At 36.4% G+C, this 22,320-nt stretch overlaps 1 protein-coding gene across 1 annotated transcript in view; it reads left to right on the plus strand.

Moving 5' to 3' along the window:
* Positions 1–22,320, plus strand: part of KCNH7 (potassium voltage-gated channel subfamily H member 7) — a 486,463-nt gene that overhangs the window by 447,343 nt on the left and 16,800 nt on the right. Inside the window, exons 10-13 of the mRNA XM_055307883.1 lie at positions 2,577–2,829; positions 5,754–5,959; positions 7,643–7,742; positions 16,560–16,811. Coding sequence (XP_055163858.1) covers positions 2,577–2,829; positions 5,754–5,959; positions 7,643–7,742; positions 16,560–16,811 — 811 coding nt within the window. The remainder of the gene's footprint in view (positions 1–2,576; positions 2,830–5,753; positions 5,960–7,642; positions 7,743–16,559; positions 16,812–22,320) is intronic.

Below are 22,320 nucleotides of genomic sequence, written 5' to 3' on the forward strand. Positions count from 1 at the left end.
AAGAAAGAAAGAAAGAAAGAAGAAAGAAAGAAAGAAAGAAAGAGTCAAGAATAAACTGTCCCACAAAATGGATGGGATAATTTACATACATGATCACATTTAATTGTGGGCACAATCCTATGAAGTAGGTATTACTAATTATTTTTACAGTTGAAAAAACTGAATCTCAAGAAAAGTTAACTGAATTAACCAATTCACAACTAGTGTCAGAACTAGAACTTCAAATGATACCTAATTCCATAGCTCATCTAACATACTCAGAGAAATGAGTAACCCCTACCTCTAGCTCATCTGCACCTTCTAATTCAAAGCACGCACACGCACACACATGCACAATTTTTCCTTTCATAAGCAGGCTATACTCAGGAAGTATAACACAGGAAAATGCCAGTAATAGCAGTTACAAGCTCAATAATCTCATCCAAACTATTATAGGAAAAGTGCTACTTCCCCATTTATGTGAAATATAAATGTCTTTTTGTAGATTTTTATAGCCAAATCTTAGAAGAAAAATAGACATGTTACCTTGTTACTTGGCATGATACTCTTTATGTTTTTATCTGTATGGGAACATCTGAGAAGCCCACAACAGTGGGCTTCAGGAGGAAAAGGAAATCATATGCAGGAAGACAGTGAACTGGGATTTTCCTACTATAGCATCCTTAAATAAAGTAGCCCCATTTCAGAAAACACTGTGTAAACTATACTTAACTCTAGTCTAGCATCACTTGCCAAAATTCCATGTGATCGTTTAGACCAGTAGAAGGAATCAGCGATCTCCCAGAGGGCTGGTTTTATGAGAGGAGCTGAGTTGTTAGGATATGACAAAGAGTGGAGAGAGCCTCTAGCCCCCAAAAAGCAGAAATGGGCAAAGACTAGGCAAGTTATCGTTTTGGCGAGGGTTTCAGTCCAAGCAGGAAATCTGGTAGGAGTCCAGTCATGTAGACAACGTCTGAACAATGGAATTAAGGACAGAGGTTTCAGAAGAGTGCCCAGGAATTCAGATAAGAGGAAGGCTCATTTCTTTGGGGTCTGAGCCAGGTAACATAGAAACTTCAGGATAAATGTCTGGGTTCCTACAGCCATGTGGAGCTGGGTAAGCAGTGTCTAGAAATTGGCCCACTATTTACTGGTAACTTATAACAAATTTCAAAATCAAAAAAGCTCTTATTCTCTGGCAAAGAAACACAGATAGATGAAGTGACTTGCACAAGTGTCAACCTGTGGCAAATTCAAGACCAGAACTCATATTCTGTGGGTTTTCTTCTAACACACCCTTGACCCATTTCTGTAAGTGACTATACAAAGGAAACAAGATTTGAGTTAGTGGCTGTAATGTTTTAGATCTCTCATTGATCTGTTTGTATGATACCATGGCCAGTCCGACCAACTACATCACACAGTGGACCTACAGAAACAGTACACTTGTGACTGCTTTAACATTTAAGGTAAAAATAAATTTAAGTTAACTCAAATATAGTCTAATTTGTAGTCCTTCTGTGGACCATATACATTTCAATTTTCTGTATGAATAATTCATGATTACTTTTAGCTCTATGGAACAGCAATAGCAAGATTGACCCCAAAGTTAGGAAATCCTAAAATAACACTATTAAGCCTCTCCCCCATACTCCAAAGCACATTTAAGTGGATTTATTTTTACTGACAGAGGAAAGTCAACATGAGAATTAAAACTATCTATGACACCCAAAATAAGCTAGGACACAGAGAAGCAAGAGTTGAGTGTCTTTGGTCCATTCTATACTGGGAATTTTATAAAATAATATAAAATTGTACACAGTTTAAATTGAATGGCACTTGTCACAAGCTATTATTTAATCTCTTCTACAAGATTTAATTTAGTCACTGAATAGGTTGTCAAAACGGTAGTGTTAGAAGCTTTACATTTGCACTGTAAACTTTTGCATAATTTCCGTTTCCGAAAATATAACTATACTTCAAGTATGGTTGCCATTCTCCTTCCCTTTCTCTATTTTCAGTGCTTACCAAAATATTTAGTATTAATTGTATGCATATGAAACATAAATATTCCACGTACTGCTACCTAAGAGCACTCTCTGGTATATGACACTAAAAATACCATAGCTCTTTCAGGATCACTATTTTCACTAGTTACAATTAAGAAGTGTACCAGAGACAGCAATCCAAACTGACTTGAGATTCCTTTAAAAGGTTGTCTTTTGAGCTGCATCGCCTTTCATTAGTTATGTCTTACTAATTGTCACATTGCATTATCTATGTGCACAGTATGATACTACCTCACATAATGCAGGGAATGAGAAGCAGTGTGAAACATAGGCATTACATTTTAATGAGACGGCACTTGTGTTGAGTCTGAATGCCTGCAGTTAATTCAGAGAACAAGTATTCGAGTTAAAATTCTGACATGTTTAGCACACCAAGCATTCAGTAAGGCAGGCGAGGTAGAAGCGTTGTAAGAACCCGTGTGACAATGACTACACCTGCAGCTCTGTGAGCAAGAAATAGACTTTACTTCTCAGGTGGATGTACCCTGTGCACTGGTAGTATGAAACTCTTTATGTTTTTTTCTTCAGGTCCTAAAGGGCTTCCCAGAATGTTTACAAGCTGACATTTGTCTACATCTCAACCAGACTTTGCTGCAAAACTGCAAAGCCTTTCGGGGGGCGAGTAAAGGTTGCCTTAGAGCTTTGGCAATGAAGTTCAAGACAACCCATGCACCTCCAGGAGACACCCTGGTTCACTGTGGGGATGTCCTCACTGCACTTTATTTCCTATCCAGAGGCTCCATTGAAATCCTCAAAGATGACATTGTGGTAGCTATTCTGGGTGAGTGTTTCAGAACTGGATGGTGACAAACTGAGTTAGTAGCTGCTGCGATGTGTAGTTTAAAATGATAGAAAACAGGACCGATCTATTCATCTATGAGTACTGTTTAAGACTGATCCATAATCTTAAAGCTTTATTTAAAATTCAATCCAAATCAAATTGACCTCGCAGAAAGTATGTTTTCTTGACTGTCTCACTTTTTCTCTGATGTGTAAACATTTCCATGACTCTCTTTAATTCTTGTTAGCTACTTAAGCATATGAGGCCAAATGTATGAAAATAGTCAACATTTTGCTTTTCATGTTGGAGAACCTTGGATTCATGCTAGTGCCCTTAACACCTTAAATAAAATGTGTACATTGTAAGATACTCGCTAGCGTGCACGAATACCCTGTCACGAACTGCATTTATGTGTTGATAAATTTCATCTATTTGCTCTGCACTTTTACCTGCTATGTCCCATCAGATGGAATTATATAAAACCTTACCTAAGTAATATAGAGAGCTATGAACTTAGCACCCAGGGATAAAGGTGGTGAAGAGATTGAAATTACTAGTAAATTAAACTGGTTTGGGTGCAAAAGAAAGTCCATCTGTCCAATCTGTCTCTTCAAGACCAAATTTAGTCAGTGTGAACTTATAGGACTTCTTCTGAATATTAGAACTGTGAGAAAGAGGAAAGGAACAGAGAGAAAGGATATCAGTTTTCCTCCCCTACCACCTAGCCAGGAAGGTTAAGCCCCAGGTTCCCCATGGGAACGCCTACCCCCAGTATTTGTGAACATATGCACCCCCTTCTTGTCCCGTGGATTAAATCTAGGTCCATTTAAATAATGAGCATGTGATTCAATGATTTCCTTTCACTAGATTCTTGATTTTAACATCCAAAGGACCAGGATGTTGTCTGTTTTCTTTGCTGCTGTGCAGAACCAGAGTATGGCCTAGCACAGGATGAAGAAGTTTGAGTAATTCCTATATATTTTGATAATTTTATTATAGTGACAGTTTTCTTTAAATCCCAGATTGACAAGATGCACAATTTGGTTTACGATTCAATAAGCAGGCAAAGAATAAAAACATACATCAGGTAGCAGCTACATAATAAAGTTGGACTTTCACCCTGTTTGGCCTTGACAGTTTGCTCTGTAGGCTGCCAGAAAAGAAGCATGCTTCATTGCATTCCTGATCTTAGAATCTGCCTGCCCCAGCTTCTACAGGGAGGTAACAAGCCTTCTCGCTTTATAAAACAGTAATTTTAGAGTAGTTAAGCAGTACACACTGACTGGTATAGTTTTTGCTCATTTACAGTCATGTAAACTAATTAAAACGCAAAGCTCATGCTGAATTTAGTTGAGAGCTTTTCTTTGACAACATCCATAACCAAAGTATTAAAAGTATAATTTCAAGAGATCCTCTTTTTCTGTCCCCATTGCCATGTAAAATCCTCACAAATTATGATTGTTCATTACAGGTTTGAAGTATTTATTAAAAACAAAGTTAATATAGTCTTGCCCATATCAAATTCTGTCATGGAGATATGCTCTCTGATTTCTCTCTGATTCACATTTAAAGTAAGATATTTTTGACCAATTAGAGTTTTATAGCTTAAAAGTCTTTGATAATTTCCATAATCGAGTATATATAAACTATCAAAAACTAACTTAACAGATCCAGAAAGTTTTTTTCTAAATCCGAAAAGAAGCTTCATGATACATGTAAGAAAGTACCATTTTACACTGCCATTGACAGTCTTTAAAAGTTATATGATCAATAATTTAGCAGTAATTATTAAGCATGTATTCCACAGGCATAATTTTTAAGTGTCTTGACATTTAGAGACAGAAAAAACAAAGTGGCCATGACATTCTAGTAAAATATTGGGAGAAGATCAAACATACCAAGTGTGAAATGATTTTGACTGGAGTCAGAATGCATGGGATTTAATCATGGCTACTCTCTCCCACCCTTCACCCAACAAAGTAGGTGACCTTGACCTAATCAGTTTACCTCTTTAATCTTCTTTCGTTGGTCATAATATTTAGGTAATAAGCAGTAATTTCTTTATGAGATTATTTTGGGGATTAAATGAGATAATTCACCTAAGCATTTGACACAGTGCCTGGCACCTACTTAATTCTCAATAAGCATTTGTTGTTGCTGACATCATCCTCATTATTGAACAAAGCCTGAAAGAGCAGGTGGCATGTGGCTAGGCAGAGGGGATGAGGAGGACCCATCAGAAAGCCAGATACTGAAATAATCCCAGGTTTGGCAAGAAAGCAAGAAGGACACACTTTTAGAATAAAGTCCATTTGGTAAAAAGGCAAGACTATAAATAAAACTAAACTTATTAAACAATTGGACAAATTCATCAAGGCCAAATCCAAAAGTGGTTACCAAAGGAAACAAGATGTGTTCAAATTACAACACTGGTCCTCTTAGTATTGAAAGCGTTCCACTAGACCCCAATGCTTGGCATCACCCCCCTCCCCCCAAGACCATCCTGAGATAGAAAGTTTGTGAATCTGATCACTGCCAGATTCATATTCCTGGATTGACAAAATTAGACCACCCCGACTAAGTGGCAAGACCCTTTTCTAGCCTTATAGGGCAGAGCAGACAAAAGTCATATTTGCGGCATCCCTAGACACTTAACCAAAGAATCAAAACAAGGAAAGAATAGGAATTATACTAGGACCAGTATGTTAAGAGGTAAAACTCCACTCAGCAAACAAACATGACTGAGGCAGTCAGGAGGAGGTAGTATCATTTTGCTGCCCGAGTGTCTGTTGGCCATGGGATCTTCCATTTGAAGTCTTTGGTCCAGGGCTTGGTCAGTGGTCTCCTTGTACTTTTAGGAAGAAAACATTAAGTCTGAACTTCCTTTTACCACCTTTTTAATTTTTTAATTATTATTTTTTTAGGAAAAAACGATATCTTTGGAGAAATGGTTCATCTTTATGCTAAACCGGGGAAGTCTAATGCAGATGTGAGAGCTCTTACATACTGTGACTTGCATAAGATCCAGAGAGAAGACTTGCTAGAAGTTCTGGATATGTATCCTGAGTTTTCCGATCACTTTCTCACAAACCTAGAGTTGACTTTTAACCTAAGACATGAGAGTGCAAAGGTAGATGTTAATGGTTTGCTTATTTTTGTACTTGTGACACTTTATTCTTGGGTTGCCAAAATACTTCTGAAAGATCAAGCAAAATATAGCCAAACTTTACCATTTCTAAACACTTGGAAGGAAAAGCCAGCTTCATGTTGGAATTTCTAAATTACACGGAAGGAATTCAGTCTAATTACTTTCAAATAAACTGGATAACTTTAAGTAAGTCAACTAAATTTGACCTTTCAGGAACTCTTAGGTGACACACTGGATTTAAAATAGCCATAGTTTATACTGAGTGTATCAATTCTTTGTAAGAAATGGGTGATCCTAGGCTATTGAAAGTCTATTTGAAAAGCTTATCTTACACCAGGGTTAAAAATATTTTCCCAGATATTATTTATACCACACACTTGTTAGCAAGGTCTTTTCAATAATAATGAAAAAAAAATTAAACTCATTCAAATTTAGGCCCATATTTGACACAATTTCCAAATCACAGAGTATAAATTAATCAGGCTTAAACCTGAGTCAAAATTAGTGTAGCCCTTGTATCCCTCACTCTCTTCTACTATGAAAATGTGTTTTTATGGCTTGTCACTACTCTAAGAATATAGAATTGCAGCCTGCAATTTGTTTATTACTAGTTATTTCTCCTTCTTTCCCCCCAAACCTCATTACCCCAGCTCTGATTCTAAATAGCTTTTTGTCAGAAACCAAATGTTGGGCTTTTGACACTTCCAAATGTCCAAATATATTCTCTAGAAAAAAAAAATCCTCAAGTCAATGGTGAGGTAAAAGGTAGTAGATTTAATTCTCCCAGAGTTACAGTCATTCTCAGCTACTATGAGAGACTTAAAGAGGATAAATGTGTAAGATCACCAGGGTACCGTTTAATACCCGAAGCACCAGCTCAGATAATTGCTTCTTTTTAAAATACTGAGAAGTTGAGAAATATCTAGGTGATAAGAGGGTCAAGTTATCAAGAGCATATGTTTTTTTTTTATGAGTTCAGTACTTTCTTAAGATTTCAGTTTAGTGTCACCAACCTCATTCTGATTTTGCCTTGAAAAACAAGAACTTTACAGCAAAAGTTTAGGTAGCAACCAAATACAAAAAATAGGAGCTTCCATTTGTTTTATTTATTTGGGAGCATCCATTTTTATTACAAGAATGATAATATTATCCAGAGGGGGAGGAAGGAGGGACTGGGAATATAATAATAGCTCAAAATAATAAAATGCTTAAAGCATAGTGTTCATTGAATCTAACCTTGTATTTATTGTTGTAAAATTTAACTTTGCAATCATTTCCATGTATTTAAACATCATAGCTAGTTATAATTGACTTTAACTTTTTTCTCCACAGTAAAACAATATTTTTAATTATTATTTTTTTAACCTTACCAAGTTACATTCCACATGAAAGATTATGTTGTCTCTAAATGTTGACATTATCCTCAAACATTTCTGATAAATAGCTTCTATAACTATGATTTCCTCATCAGATGGTGAAACTACTAGAATTAGTCTATCAGTCCGTTTTATAATTTAGAGACAACCAGGAAGCAAAGTATTGTAGCTATTTTCCTGCAATCTAATAAAGTGCTTGAAATGATATGAAACAATAAGGAATTTACTGACATAACATTATGTTCAAATTGAGTAATCTTCCATTTTATCTTCATGTCCGTTAACAAAGGCTGATCTCTTACTACGATCACAGTCCGTGAATGATTCTGAAGGAGACAACTGTAAACTACGAAGAAGGAAATTCTCATTCGATAGTGAAGGAGATAAAGGTAATTCATTTTATTTCTAAAGTTTAAATAAATGTACAGCATGTGGTTATTAGCTCATCTAGCTAAATACTCAGTTACTACTGCTTTCAAGGGGGAGTTTCATTCAGATTTAGGCAGATCCTTTGCTTTTTTCAGTAGCTAATGATAAGGTGACTGATTGCTAGCTCTCAATGATGTCATTCAGCAAAGCCATCTGATCGAGACATCACAGAAAGAGATACAGAGTAGGCTGGGTAAAAAAAAGAAAAAGAGAGAGAGAGAGAAAAGGAGGCCAATTAATAGTTGAATAACTGCACATAAGTCCTGACCAGAGTGTTCTGGAGGGAGGACCCTTGTTACAGCCTGAGTGCTCAATCTTCTTACATGTATGACGTGGTTGAAGGTGGCATTGATTAGACCTCGTCATCCTTACACTCCAAGGGACCTGCCACTCCTTGTCCTCTCTGACTTTTTCTGCCCCTCTAACTATTCTTTATGTTTTACTCATGTATTCAACCAATATTTCACATTTCACATTTTTAGAGAACCACTCAATTTCCGAGAAACTAATTGTGTAAAACAGCCCCTACCTTCCCTAGGAAGGGAGAAGCCACATCTTTTGTAATTTTGAATAAAAATAGCAGGGAGGTGAAAGAAGAACCTCAGACCTCAGTGGAAACCCAGATGAAGGTGTATTTAATTGTGCTTGGGTTGGTAAGAGAGGGTTTTCCTGAAGAAGTCTCCACTCTTGCCCCATGCTGATCTGACAAGCGTTCTAGTCTAAACCTTATTTGGTTCTCAGCAGAACAAGCCCCCCCCCCCCCCTTTTCCTTGAGCAGCCTTCTCTGGTCATCTGTGATGATACCTTCTTCCAATTTTCCTTCTAACGCTCAGTAATTCCCTGAAGAGAATTACAGCATCGTTATCTTCTAAACCAGTTATTAGTTACTAGAATTTCTCAAGGTGTGGCTCTAAGCCCTCTTTTCTTCTCATTCTATATGAACTTTTCCCTGTGTGATCTCATTTATATAGTTTAATTATATTCTCACATAAAAGATGTGAATATTGATATCTTAATCCCAGACCATGTGAGCTTTAATTTCATGTATCCAACTGCCTATTAAACCATCAACTTGAAATCTCAAAGGTGGCTCAAACCCAGCATTTCCTAAATTGAACTCATGATGTCCCTCCCGAAACCTGTCTCTCCATCAATTGCCATGTCTCTAAAAATGGAACCACCACCCAATCAATTGCACAAACCATGTATCTATCCAGGAGATGACCTTCTCTCAACCTCTCCATCAACTCTGGCAACAAGTCTTGTTATTGCTGCTCCAGTACATTCATTTAGTCTTTACACAGGGTCCCTTTTGGTTCACTTTTCTATACCTTCTTAGCTACAACTCTAGGCCAAGCTACTCTAATCTGTCACCCAGAATACTGAAACAGCATCACAACTCACCTCCCCACACCCAGCTTGCCCTTTCTCCTCTATTCCCTACAGTGGGCCACTGGTGATTTTTTTTTCTAAATGCAATTATGTTTATGTCATGCACATATTTAAAGAACGTCCCTTCTAAGGACTTCCCCTTCCCTCAACAACCCTAAGCTATCTTTCTCCCAGCAGCTCCTCTATTTTGCAGCATTAATTCCAGTTGTACTTCTGTGTCTATTTGCACCATTATTTAATCAATGTTTTTTTTTAAGATTTTATTTATTTATTTATTTATTTATTTATTTATTTATTTGACAGAGAGAGAAAGAGAGAGCAAGCACAAGCCAGGGGAACTGCAGAGGGAGAGGGAGAAGCAGGCTCCCCACTGAGCAGGGAGCCTGACGCCAGGGTCCTGGAATCATGACCTGAGCCAAAGACAGACGCTTAACCAACTGAACCACCCAGGCATCCCTATTTAATCAATCTTGTTTCCTCCTAGACCCTAAGCTCCATGGAGGTGGGAGCTATTTAGTCACCTATAACTTCAGTGCTTGTCTCATAGCAGGTATTCAGCAAATATTTGTTGAAAGGGTGAATTGATTAATGAAATAGAATTTGAACATCTTCCTTTTGATTCTCTTCCTCTTTTTGCCTTCTTCATCCAAGTTCTCTCCTTGGCCCCTTTCTCTCTGAATTTTCTCCCTGGGCAGCTCATCTTCCAGCTTCAACTTACTTTACACTTCCAGGAAACTAAACTGCCCTCTTTTCCATGTAAATAATTTCTGTCTTTTTGCTTATATCATTCCTTTAGTCAGAATTTACCCCCCTGTTCTCTAACACAGGCACATGCAATCATACCACACCACTTTTTCATCTACTAAAATTACCTTTTTCTTGTTATGGTTAATTTCCAATGATGTATTCAGTATAAACTTTTTTCTGGGAGATATAATTGACTTTATAAGCAATTCGTGAATTGGACAGCATCTTATCTAGCAAGTGGAGAGATGGTTCTCAATATGAACTCTTTTCTTGATTTCCCCAAATATATAAATTCTCCTTCTTTTATGAATTCCCATGTCACTTTCCTTTGGTGATATTGTCAAAATCTGCCCTGCACAGTGGTTAATGCTTATTGTCCTTTTTCTCTATCAAACTGCAGATTCCTTTAACAAAGAATGGTTGATACATATTTGTTGAATTGGGCTAATTGTTTAGTCCTCTGACTGATTGCAGAACAATAAACCACTCAAATAGGTGATAATTTATTTCTGCAGTGTCTTTCATTATTCTCTTGGTAACTTTTTCTAAAACCAGAACCATTACTGTCAAGCTGTTCTTCTGTAGGCTTAATCAAAATCCCTTATCCTGAAGTTAATCTCTTATTTTATCTTGCTGGATATGAAGAACAACTTGAAAGTGTTGTCTATACAATAATGTTTCCCGTACAGTTGAAGATTTATTAAATCTTTCAATCTTGTTTAGTTTTCTCATTCTCAAGCTAAATAATCTAAAGTTTTTATCTCATGATAAGACCCCAAGAGCATGTCAAAATGCATATTGTGTTCATGCAACTAGACATTTCTATTGATTCTGAAAACTTCTCCTTTAATCACAGACTTAGTCTAAGAGACTTATTTTATATAAAGTATAGATGGGGGATTTGCCTGCCTGCAGTTCTTTGAAGTTTCCTGGTGTGTCAGTGAGTAAGCATGATTTGGGCAATGTGAAAACACAATTAACTCCAGTCATCCAGAGCTTGAGAACCTATTCCAGTCTTCAGGACTCCATGGTGCTACAGCAAGTATAAAATTTGCTGAAAGTAATCTAGTTTCCATCCCCCCAGTTTCATGTTCCAAAGGTGGCCACTCATTCTATACATATTTTGATGTAGAATCAATGTATAGGAGAAAAACACATACAAAAGTATAAAGAACAGAGAACCTTCAGAAAACTATTGATGCTAAATGCTGTGGGGGTACATGACCTTAAAGCTGCCCATGCAATGCATTGATTATTTTAGTTAGTTAATGGCTCATATGAAACACTTCCTTGAAGGCAGACATCTAGGAGTGCTGATGACTATGAATCACTCAGCAGAAGCATTAAGAACCAGAGAGAAGAACACGTGACCGGGCATTGGAGACAGACAAAGGCTGAGTCCTACACTGCCACTCACTATCTACTCAAGGCATCAGAACTCTTTGATCCTTACCATCCTCCACCCCTTCCAATCATGCGAGCTACACATTGTTAAGGAGCTTACATTCAACAAGATATATTTAAAAAGAAAATGTATATGGACTCTGTCACAAGCTGACGTGAACAAAATAGAAGCTTAACATTTTGGATCACTTATCTTAAAATTAATTTGTTGATGAATGTGGCTTGTCCTCATGAACTTGTTTCTTCTGCTGAAATAAACCTACTTCTCAACAAGAGAAAGTTGTTAGTTTAGCTTTGAGTTTGAGAAGATCTTGTTGTTTGTTTCCTTTTTTTTTTTTTTTTTAATCCTCAAGTAGTTCTCTTTCCTTCTTAAAATTTTGGACTGAAGATGCCCCTAGAACTCCCCAACTTAACTAAGGTCATTGTAGAAAGAGGACCTACAGTTGCTGAGATGGAAGTAAAGTCATTGTTACAGAAAGTGAAGAACAAAAATGATGCTTCAGTGACCTATTTAGTGGCCTTTGTTAAGGACTTGTTAAAATGGTTGGACAGAACAGAAGAAAATGAGGTATTTTCACTTGGAACATGCTAAAAACATTGTCTTTAACTAGTCTTCAAAGTTGTATTGTGTTTACTTCAAAGTATGCCAGTAATCATACCATCATTGAGTAATAGGAATAATAATTAAGATTTTATGTTATGTATGATTTATAATATACATAATATATCAGCATAGTAGCACATATAATAGCACATGAGATATGCACACATGCACACAGTGTATTTTTTAATCAATAGGGGTTTTGTGGCCAAATATTTGGAATGTTCTGCACAACGCTTTCTATGGACAGAAAATACTATATCAAAGTAGTAAGTAGTATGGAAGTCATTGAAGTAAGGAGTAAATATACACATTGTGAAACTTATTTTTATAGAGTAAAGGTGGTTTAATTCTATTATATTAAGCCTTAAATGTGTTGGTGTTATACTTTGGTATCTCCGAGGAATATCTTCTCCAGTAACAAATGATACTTAGCGGTTGATATCCACTTTAGTGGTATATAAATGTAATTTCTTTATTTTAATTTTTAAGATAGTTTAAATGTTTTGATCTTGCATCTGTGTAGAAAAATGACACTAATCATCTTGTAACATTCATTGAAGCCAGAAAGGGACTAAGGTATTTGAAATCAACTGAAGAAATTTATTTTAGACCTCAATTTTTACTGAAATAACTTTTTAAAAATGCATCTGGCCAGAAAATGCTCAGCTTATTTAAACTGTTACCAGTGGAAAATCCAAAACCCAACTGCTAACAGGGCAGGGCATGTTAAGTGCCTCTCTTTGACCAAAAGTTGGGTCTATCTGTTGGGTCTGCTGAATAAAAATGGTAATCAATATGAGATAAAGGCTCCTAAGGTGGATGGGTCAACAACTCCATCAGGATACTCTTGCTCTGCGCTCTTGAATTCATTCTGAACCCAGAAAAGCATCCACAGGCATATTTTAGTATTGTGTCTCGTGAGAAAAGGGGAGGAGGTGAACTGTCAGCCTCCAGAAATAAGGGATTTTTTAAAAAAAGGTTTTTAATCATCTAAATCAGAAAGAAAATTTGAGGTTTAATTAAACAGGTGAATTTTTTTTCTGTGTGAAATGATGGCAGCAGGAGTGATTATACAATCTCACTTCCAGCAAAGGGGAAAATGTAAAACTCCCTAGCCTTACTGCCCTCAGAACACTATTTCTACATGGAATAAGATTAGTAGTAGGAAAAAATTAGTATCAAGAAAAAACTGTACCTAATACTATTTAATATCTATCAAATAATTCAGTTTAATTAGAAGAAGGCAGAAATGAAACAGGCCATCAAAATCTAGCGGTACCTGGAGGCTAATTATAATGCATTTTATCCTAATTTCGTGTATTCCCTCAGCCACCTCCCAGCCTAACCCTGAGCATTTTCCATTTCTAATCCACAAAGAGATTGTCATTTCAACTTTCATTTTCTGTGATAGAATATGAACTTTTGATTTATCTAATAAGGAATAGAAAAATGTGGCTGCAGTGAAGCTGTATTAAAGAAACTGTCCATGTGGCCTGTGTTCCAGGAAGCAGCTGGCTCATCATCCAGTGGCAATGAACACAGAAATAAATGTGGAGTAATTCTCTTTACATACTAGGAAAGTCCAAGGATGTTACACTCTTTCTTTTTCTCTTGTGATCCTGCTTTTACCTGGAATTTTTATTATAGGATTTAAGAGACCATGTATATAAAGTAATTTGTTACAATAGAACAAAATAATAATCCCTCATTCACCACATTTCATGAATACTTGTTCTGAGTTGAAATCAGCAAGTTATAATTCAACCTAAAAATATCTCTTAACTGATGAATTTGTCCCTCTGCATCCAAAATCAAGTCATGTTTAGTAAATAAAGACCAAGGCCCAGGTAGTTCGTAGGACAGAACATTTTACTATACGTGAGGATTGAAAAATCTACAGAGAACTCCTAAAACCTTTCAAGCCAAAAAGACAAAATGGTTGCATAATTTGTGATGTACATTCCTTACAAAGATCCATGTTAGCATTCTCCATACTTAGATTGGAGGCATAAGAAGTAACGGTTAATTCAGTTTACATCTGAAACTGAATTATGGAAAAGACTCCATGCAACTGATTAAAAAGAAAGGTATTCTCAGGAAGAGTCGATGCCTGGGGTGACTCAAATCCCACTGGTGCCCAAACTGCACACAGGTGTACTCAGGATCAGCAAACCTGCAATTCAGTTAGCAGGTGTGAGGACAATTTAGAAAAGGGAAGCTTTTTTTCTTTTTTTAACATTTACTAGCATAAAGTTGGAAACGATTATTTTTTGAGGAATGAAGTGTGTTCATAAAATGGGGAATGTGAATCAAATTTGGAGAGGAGTTAAAACCAAAGAAAATAGAGGATGAGATGATACTAAAGAGCTCCAGAAGTTTAAGGAGGGCTGTGTCAGGGACACTGGAGAGAAAAAGAAATGCTGATCTGTTTACAGCCAATTAGATTAGCGGTTGAGTGGGGAAACGGAAGTGATGCTGAGCAACCAATGAGGTCCACAGTGCTTGAAACTGGAAATGGTGCCTGGGTGGCTCAGTCAGTTAAGCATCCAGCTGACTCTTGGTTTCTGCTCAGGTCATGATCCCACAGGGTTGTGAGATCCAGCCCTACATCAGACACTCTCTCTGTCGAAAGAAAGAAAGAAGAAAGAAAAAAAGGGGAAAGAAAGAAAGAAAGAAAGAAAGAAAGAAAGAAAGAAAGAAAGAAAGAAAGAAAGAAAGAAAGAAAAAAGAAAAAAAGGGGAAAGAAAGAAAGAAAGAAAGAAAGAAAGAAGAAAGAAAGAAAGAAAGAAAAAAAGAAGAAAGAAAGAAAGAAAGAAAGAAAGAAAGAAAGAAAGAAGAAAGAAAGAAAAAAGAAAGAAACAGAGGGAGGGAGAGAGGGAGGAAGGAAGGAAGGAAGGAAGGAAGGAAGGAAGGAAGGAAGGAAAAAAGAAACAGGAAAGGTCTGTAATCTCAGCAATGATAGGATCACTATCACTGAGCAAGTGTGAAATCCTAAAGAAAATAAATTAAAGAATGGGTTTTTGCTACATTTAACTTTAATTGACAGGACATAAGCTAACTCCTTAATAACAGTTTCACATAAACTTGATTTTTTTAACAAAGATATTTGGGGTAGCGCACATGCAGAGGTACACAGGCACAAGCAGGAGGAGGGGCAGAGGGAGAGGGAGAGACTTTGAAGCAGACTCTCCACTGAGCTCAGAGCCCCATGCAGGCTTAATCCAGCCCTGGGACCATGACTTAAACCCAAATCAAGAGTCGTACATCTAACCCACTGAGCCCCCTAGGTGCCCCATAAAGATGATTTTTAAAGTCTATTCATTTTTAGCTTGGGCTGCTTTCTGGCTTCTCATATCGTAAACTCTGATATATATATTTTTTACATAAGTATTTTGAGAAATAGTTGGAAGTTTCTCTAGAGTGGCCTTAAATCAGTTCATTTGGCCTTCTATAAATAACACACTAGGTACAACCGGGAATAGAGTAGATGGGGACACAATCTTAACCATTTCTCTAGAAACTACTACACCTTCTGGAGTTGTGTTGGTTAGTTATTAGCAGTAACCAGATGGAGAATTATACTGTCTCCCCAGGATACTAATGAAAATAAGTTCTGGGATTTGTCTTTTTGAGTTCTTCCTGCTGAAATATGTTCTAACACAACCTTCAGGGCTAAAATTATCCTGACATTTCAGTATAAAAAAGCCAGTATGCACTACTGGCTTTAATGTAATTAGATAAACCCACCTTAATTACTGTATTTAAGCTTTATATTCTTTACAATATGCTACTCTACCAAACTGCCTGGAATGTCAATGCCATTACATATATTGAACTAAGGTTGAAATTCATCCCATCAGCCTTTACTACAAGGAGGTTTCTCGTTTTGACTTTCGCCATGCATGAACGCCTGCCACACGAGAGAACATGAAGGCTAAAAACAAACAAGCTGCATAGTCGTGATATTTTAGAATTGGGACACATTTTCCCTCCCTTTTTCATTTCCTTAAAGAGATAGTGGACCATATTTTAAGAATACAAATGACTGTTGAGCATGTATAAATAAAGTTATAAGTTAGAGGGGTTTTTCTGAGATGTAAACATTATTGTTATTGCAGATAGTCTTTTAGTTCTGAAATAAATAATGTATTTCATTAAGACAATCCAATGTCCTTTGAATTAAGAAAAAAAATTCTCATTAAGTAGCTACATTTTCAATGGGAAAAAGAGAATGATCAACTTTCTTGGTGGTTTTAAAGAGAATTCTTTTTTTTTTAAGATTTTATTCATTTGAGACAGAGAGAGAGAGAGACTGAGTGAGTGAGATTTTATTTATTTGAGACAGAGAGAGACTGAGTGAGTGAGCCGGGAGAGGGGCAGAGAGAGAGGGAGAGAAACCCTGACATGAGGCTCGATTCCATGACTCCGAGATCATGACCTGAGCCAAACAGAGTTGGACTCTCAACCAGCTGAGCCACCCAGGTGCCGCTAAGGAAAACTCTATGTTACAGTTATTTAAAGAACATAACTATTAAAAATGTAATTTATATATAGTTAGGTAGTGTAATATGCATAGAGTCTCACATTTTCTTATTTTCTATAAAATAATTTTTGACAGATTTTGGCAAAGGGAACAGTACGAATGGTCCTGAAGACTCTATAGATACCATAAGACATTATCAGAGTTCCAAGAAACACTTTGAAGAGAAAAAAAGCAGATCTTCATCTTTCATCTCCTCCATTGATGATGAACAAAAGCCTCTCTTCTCAGGAATAGTAGATTCTCCTCCAGGAATGGGGAAAGCAGCTGGACTCAATTTTGTGGAAGGAGGGCCCACCTCAGGAAGAATTCACATAGATAAAAGAAGTCAGTCTTGCAAAGGTAATCGAGTTTCTCAGGAATCAGATTGTCTCCCTTTGGTGCTAATTGTAAAATGGTGATTTTTCACAAATGAAGAACCGTACTGACACATGTTAATTTAATCTTTTTACAACTTCATGAAATATTTGCAGAGCTCCCGTCTCAAATCATCTACAAAGCATTTGTGCAAATCTGGAACAGTGTTAATTATTCCTAAACATTGATAGCATGAGACGTTTTTGTGGCAGTGAGATTTAACATAATGCCACATAGAACACTGTGGGAAGATCTCTTGTAGTGATTCCAACAGGGAGCAGGAATTAATGAGTATTTTATAAGAACTAACCAGTTGATTCTTCTTTGTACCCTCTGTACCCATTCCTAACCCCCAACCCAGTCATTTTATAGCATGAAAAGCCAATGAGGTAACACTACAATAAACACCAAGGAGAATGTCACTTTACTAAAAAATATGAACAAATGGGGAGAAAGGTCCCTAAATAAATTATGCTCTTTATCCAACTTATTTAAACACAGTTGTTTAACATCTCTATGAAGGAATACCCAAACATACGGGTTTTATTGTAGAAAAGAGGCATGAGATGGATAATAATGTTGGATTAATGTATGCAAATTTGGTGCTAAAGGATGGGAAACTTAAGAAAAGTTAAGAACTATCACATGGAAGAACAATTATCTTAGCATAATGGGAATTAGAGCTTTAGATCTAGTGCTCACTTTGGCAGCACAAATACTAGAGCTACAGATCTAGCTGAATCTAACTGGTAAGTGCGGTGTAAGAACAGGTGTGGGTCAGACTGGTTGGGTTCCAAACTCAGCTCCCTTTATTTATTTGCTTTGTTCATTTGTTCCCTTTATGTCTTTGAATAAGACACTTGACAGACCTCACTAAGATTCTGTTTGCTCATCTTTCAAATAAAGTAATATTTTCTAACTACCTAGTTGATTGCAATTATTGAACGAGATAACATGCATAAATTACTTTCTCTGAAATAAAATCCCTAACTCTGTTTCATATTTTTCTAGGATTTTATTTTCTAAACTTTTAATCATTGAATATATGTATAAAATGGATATATAAAAATGTAGAGATAAAGAGTGCATAACCAAAAAAAATCAAAAGAACAACAGAAATAAAGGAAAAATGGTCTTGGCCTGGCAAGATAGCAAAATTATGGCACAGAGTAAATAAATATTACCTGTCATCATCACCATTATTAGAAGTGACTGTATCTGACAACAGTAGTTTTGTTGACTCTAGGATGGTTAGCCTTTACATTTTTCCAGTTATTTTTCCTATCATATCAAATCAGCTTTTGCTATGACCCCATGTTGAAGTAAGCTAAGAATATATGCAAATGTTCTCTGGACAATTTAAAATCTTGATGAAGTGAATGAAAATAGTACCTCATTTATCACAATGGAAGAATGGAACATTAGATGTGATTACCAAATGTCCCATTTTAGTTATTTATGAAATCAGATTCTGGGAAGTACTAAAAATAGGAAAAGGTTGTATCATGGAAGTCAGAAGTTCTGAAGAGCTCCCTGGACCATCTCTACTTCTCCAAAAGTCAGCCTAATGTAGACCTGATTTTTTAAAAAGTACTTTTTGTTGTCTTCTTCTTGAGTTTTAGAGTCTTAAGTAACAAGTCATTAAAGACATATTTTTGGGACTTCATTTGACTTTATAATGACTTGCTTACAGTGAGTTCTCATGCCCTTCATCTTGTATTTTTGTTGGCCGTTTCTTCCAATTACATTTTTTTTAAAGATTTTATTTATTTATTCATGATAGACATAGAGAGAGAGGCAGAGACGCAGGCAGAGGGAGAAGCAGGCTCCACACAGGGAGCCCGACGTGGGACTCGATCCTGGGACTCCAGGATCGCGCCCTGGGCCAAAGGCAGGCGCTAAACCGCTGAGCCACCCAGGGATCCCCCCTTCCAATTACATTTAATTAGCTATTCTATGTACATGATTTTAAAAAGTATTCTAACAAATAATTTTAATATGTACAGGTTTTTAATTTTCAAAAAAGTGCAATTCAGTCCCTATTCAAATAATAAATCAATGCCTTGAATGAAAATACAGAGCTGAACACTCACGTCAATTGAATAAAATAATTGATGTCATAGAGCATTGACCAGTATGATACATGGTTAATTAATCTGACCAACTAATGGACAATTCTAAAACTTCTTTCACTGCAAAATTTATGCCTTAATGATTTTTAAGGTGAAGTATTATGGAATGTTCAAGAATTTGACTGCTGTGAAGGGTATAGCTCTAAATGCTGCAGTGTAAACTACTAATTCCCCACAAATTTTAGTTTTATCAGTAAGAAATTTCATTTACTCACGTTCCTGCACTTGTCATGTTGAATCCAACAGAAGAGCACTTTTTTTGTCAAAGCTAAAGAGAAAAAAAGCAAATTAAGTGGATTCTGAGCCTACTTAGATTGAGGTCAAAAGTTAACTCTAGAAAAATTGTGTACCCAGAGCAAAGTGAAAGTTTACTTTCTGTTCATCCATTTCTAGAAATGTGTCTTGCAACTATAGCAACCTTTTCCAAGGCAACCAAGTGCAGATTCTTTCTGAGCTATATTTAGAAAGTATCTACAAGGATGTTCATTTTGATTAAGACCACTAACCAGGATTTCCCCTCTGAACTTTTTTTTTTTCTATATTGCTATTTACGCAAGCCAGTTATGCATCTCCAGATTTTAATAAAAAAGTAAATTATAATCAATGAAGCCTCTGTCTAATAGTTTACATTTTATTCATTTCTGTTGAGAAGATAATCAGTTTTTTTTCTTAGGCAGTGAAGAAAAATATAATACTACATAATTTATTGCATGTGGTTCAGCATTGTTATTTTAAAATCAATTTATTATATATGATTTTCAAATGAGAGAGCTGTTAAGCATGGGCAGAAATTCTGTAAGCTTTCTTGGCACAAAACTTCTGAGCATAATATGTAACTTCTATCTTACCAATTCTTAAGAATTGTCTTCTCTAAAAATTCCTACGGTAACCGGCTATAGGAATTTTTAGAGAAGACAATTAGATATCTTCTCTACAGGTGGCTATTCAGGGGCAAGCATGGGCATCACCAAACCGATATATGTGTGTTCTAAATGTTTGCCATTGCTGCTCCAAAATTGAAAACCTAGAGTACCAAGACATTATATTATTGTTTTTCAGTTTTTTTGTTTTTTTTTGTTTTGTTTTTCAGTTTTAAATAGAGTTACAAGTCTGTGAATAGTAAATCATACGATTCAGTGAAAATCTGCTGAAATCTTCAACGATATTATTTTTCTATTCGTTTTTGTTTGGTTTGGTACGATATCAAAAGAAATTATACTTGGTTCCTTAAAAGACCAAACAAAACACCAGGATCTTGTAGGCTAAGGAAGCCTTAATCACAAAGAACCATTCCGGAGTTCATAACAAGTCCTCTGAGATCTGTTAGCCATTTCAACAGAACCAGGACCTGACCTCCTATTTTTCTAATGCTCTTTGGAGATGCTAATTCCTTTGGTACAGCTTCACTAAATTGACGCAGCGATTGAAGGCACCTCATTAGAGAAATTTCTGTGTATTCAATGATAAAGAGATAATGGTAGAAGAAAAAATACAGAGACTTTCTCTGTTCCTTGAAGAAAGAGGATGTTTTTGAGCTATCTGACTGTACTTTTGAACAAGCTGCAGGAAAGGAAGGGACTGCAAGAAGCCCTGCAAATCTTGTTCCCTATTTCTAGAATCATACCTAATCTTCCCAAATCAGTTACTTGCTACCCAATTTTTTAAATAGCTGAGGATATAAATTCCTTAACTTTACATAACTTTTGTCAGTGTTTAATCATAGCTAGTGTACAAAAAAAAAAAAAGAAAAAAAAAAGGTTTTCTATCAAACCAAAATCACTTTCTGTAATTCAAATCTACTTCCATGTGAAAATGAAGACCAGTTTTAGATACTCTTTTCCTCCTACCAGCCCTCCCAGTGAGAAGATGTCACTTCTTTATCTCTGAAATAAACTCTCAACTCTACTAGTATTTTTTCTAGGGTTCTATTTTCCAAACCTTTAATCATTGTAAGCTCTTATGTGGATATGTAGAATATAGAGGTTAAGAAAGAAGAGCAAAAGCCATTAAAGTACATGATAAAAAATGAGAGGAAAAGTAAGATATTATATTTTCCCTCAAATATTTGTAACTTGCAAATACAGATTGTAAGATAAGCCGTAAATTAAAAGAAGATTCATCAGCAGGTGAATCTCTGTATGAAAAATGATCAGGGGATGCCTGGGTGGCTCAGCGGTTGAGCATCTGCCTTCAGCCCAGGGCGTGATCCTGGAGACCCGGGATCGAGTCCCACATTGAGCTCCCTGCATGGAGCCTGCTTCTCCCTCTGCCTGTGTCTCTGCCTCGCTCTCTGTGTCTCCCATGAATAAATAAATAAAATCTTAAAAAAAATAAAAATATTCTAAATAAAAGAGCCACAAGAAAACATATTGGAAATTAATGTGAATATATTAAAGGACGGTGCAGAAGGAACTACAAGGAAAGATAAAAACATAAAATAGTGTCATGGGACTTCAGGACCTTTAACACCCTTGCCATCTTTAATGGCTCTGCTCTGAGTTGGGTTGGGTTGCCTAAGGGAATCTCTTGAAGATTAGAACTTTTCCATGGCTCTCTCCTTCAGCCCACTCTGAATCACTAAGTATGCTAATTATCCTGGGAGAATAGCCCAAAAATCTTAAATCCAAGGCAAAGCAGTACAGCCATGCCTCAGAGATATTGCAGGTTCAGTTCTAGACAACAGCAAAAAAGTTAATATCACAATAAAATGAGTCATATAAATGTTTTGTTTCTTTGTTCACATCTTATGGTAGGTAGTCTATTTAATGCGCAATAGCATTATGTCTTTCAAAACAATGTACAATACCTTAATTTAAAAGTACTGTATTGCTAAAAAATACTGACCATTATCTGAGCTCTCAGGGAGTTGTAATCACTAATGATAGATCACCGTAACAAATATAATAATAATGAAGGAGTTTGAAATATTGCAAGAATTACCAAAATGTAACACAGAGACATGAAGTGAGCAAATGCCGCTGGAAATAAAATGATGCCCCATAGATCCTTGCTCATCACAGGATTGCCACAAACCTTTGATTTGTAAAAACTGTTATCAGGAAAAGCCTCCATAGCTCAGAGGGTAGAGCACTGGTCAAGTAAAAACTGGTATCCTTGGGGTGCAACAAAGCAAAGCGCAATAAAAGGAGGTATGCCTATAGGAGCAAAATATGCTGTTTCTTCCCGAATACAAAAGCACAAAACCATTGCTCTCTAATGAGAGACAAAATCATATTCAAAACTCATGATCCCTGGGTGGCCTAGCAGTTGAGCGCCTGCCTTCAGCCAGGGTGTGATCCTGGAGTCTCAGGATTGAGTCTCCCTCTGCCTGTGTCTCTGCCTCTCTCTGTGTCTCTCTGTCT

This window comes from Nyctereutes procyonoides, unplaced genomic scaffold, assembly GCF_905146905.1.
Source record: "Nyctereutes procyonoides isolate TBG_1078 unplaced genomic scaffold, NYPRO_anot_genome, whole genome shotgun sequence".
NCBI classification, from domain to species: domain Eukaryota; kingdom Metazoa; phylum Chordata; class Mammalia; order Carnivora; family Canidae; genus Nyctereutes; species Nyctereutes procyonoides.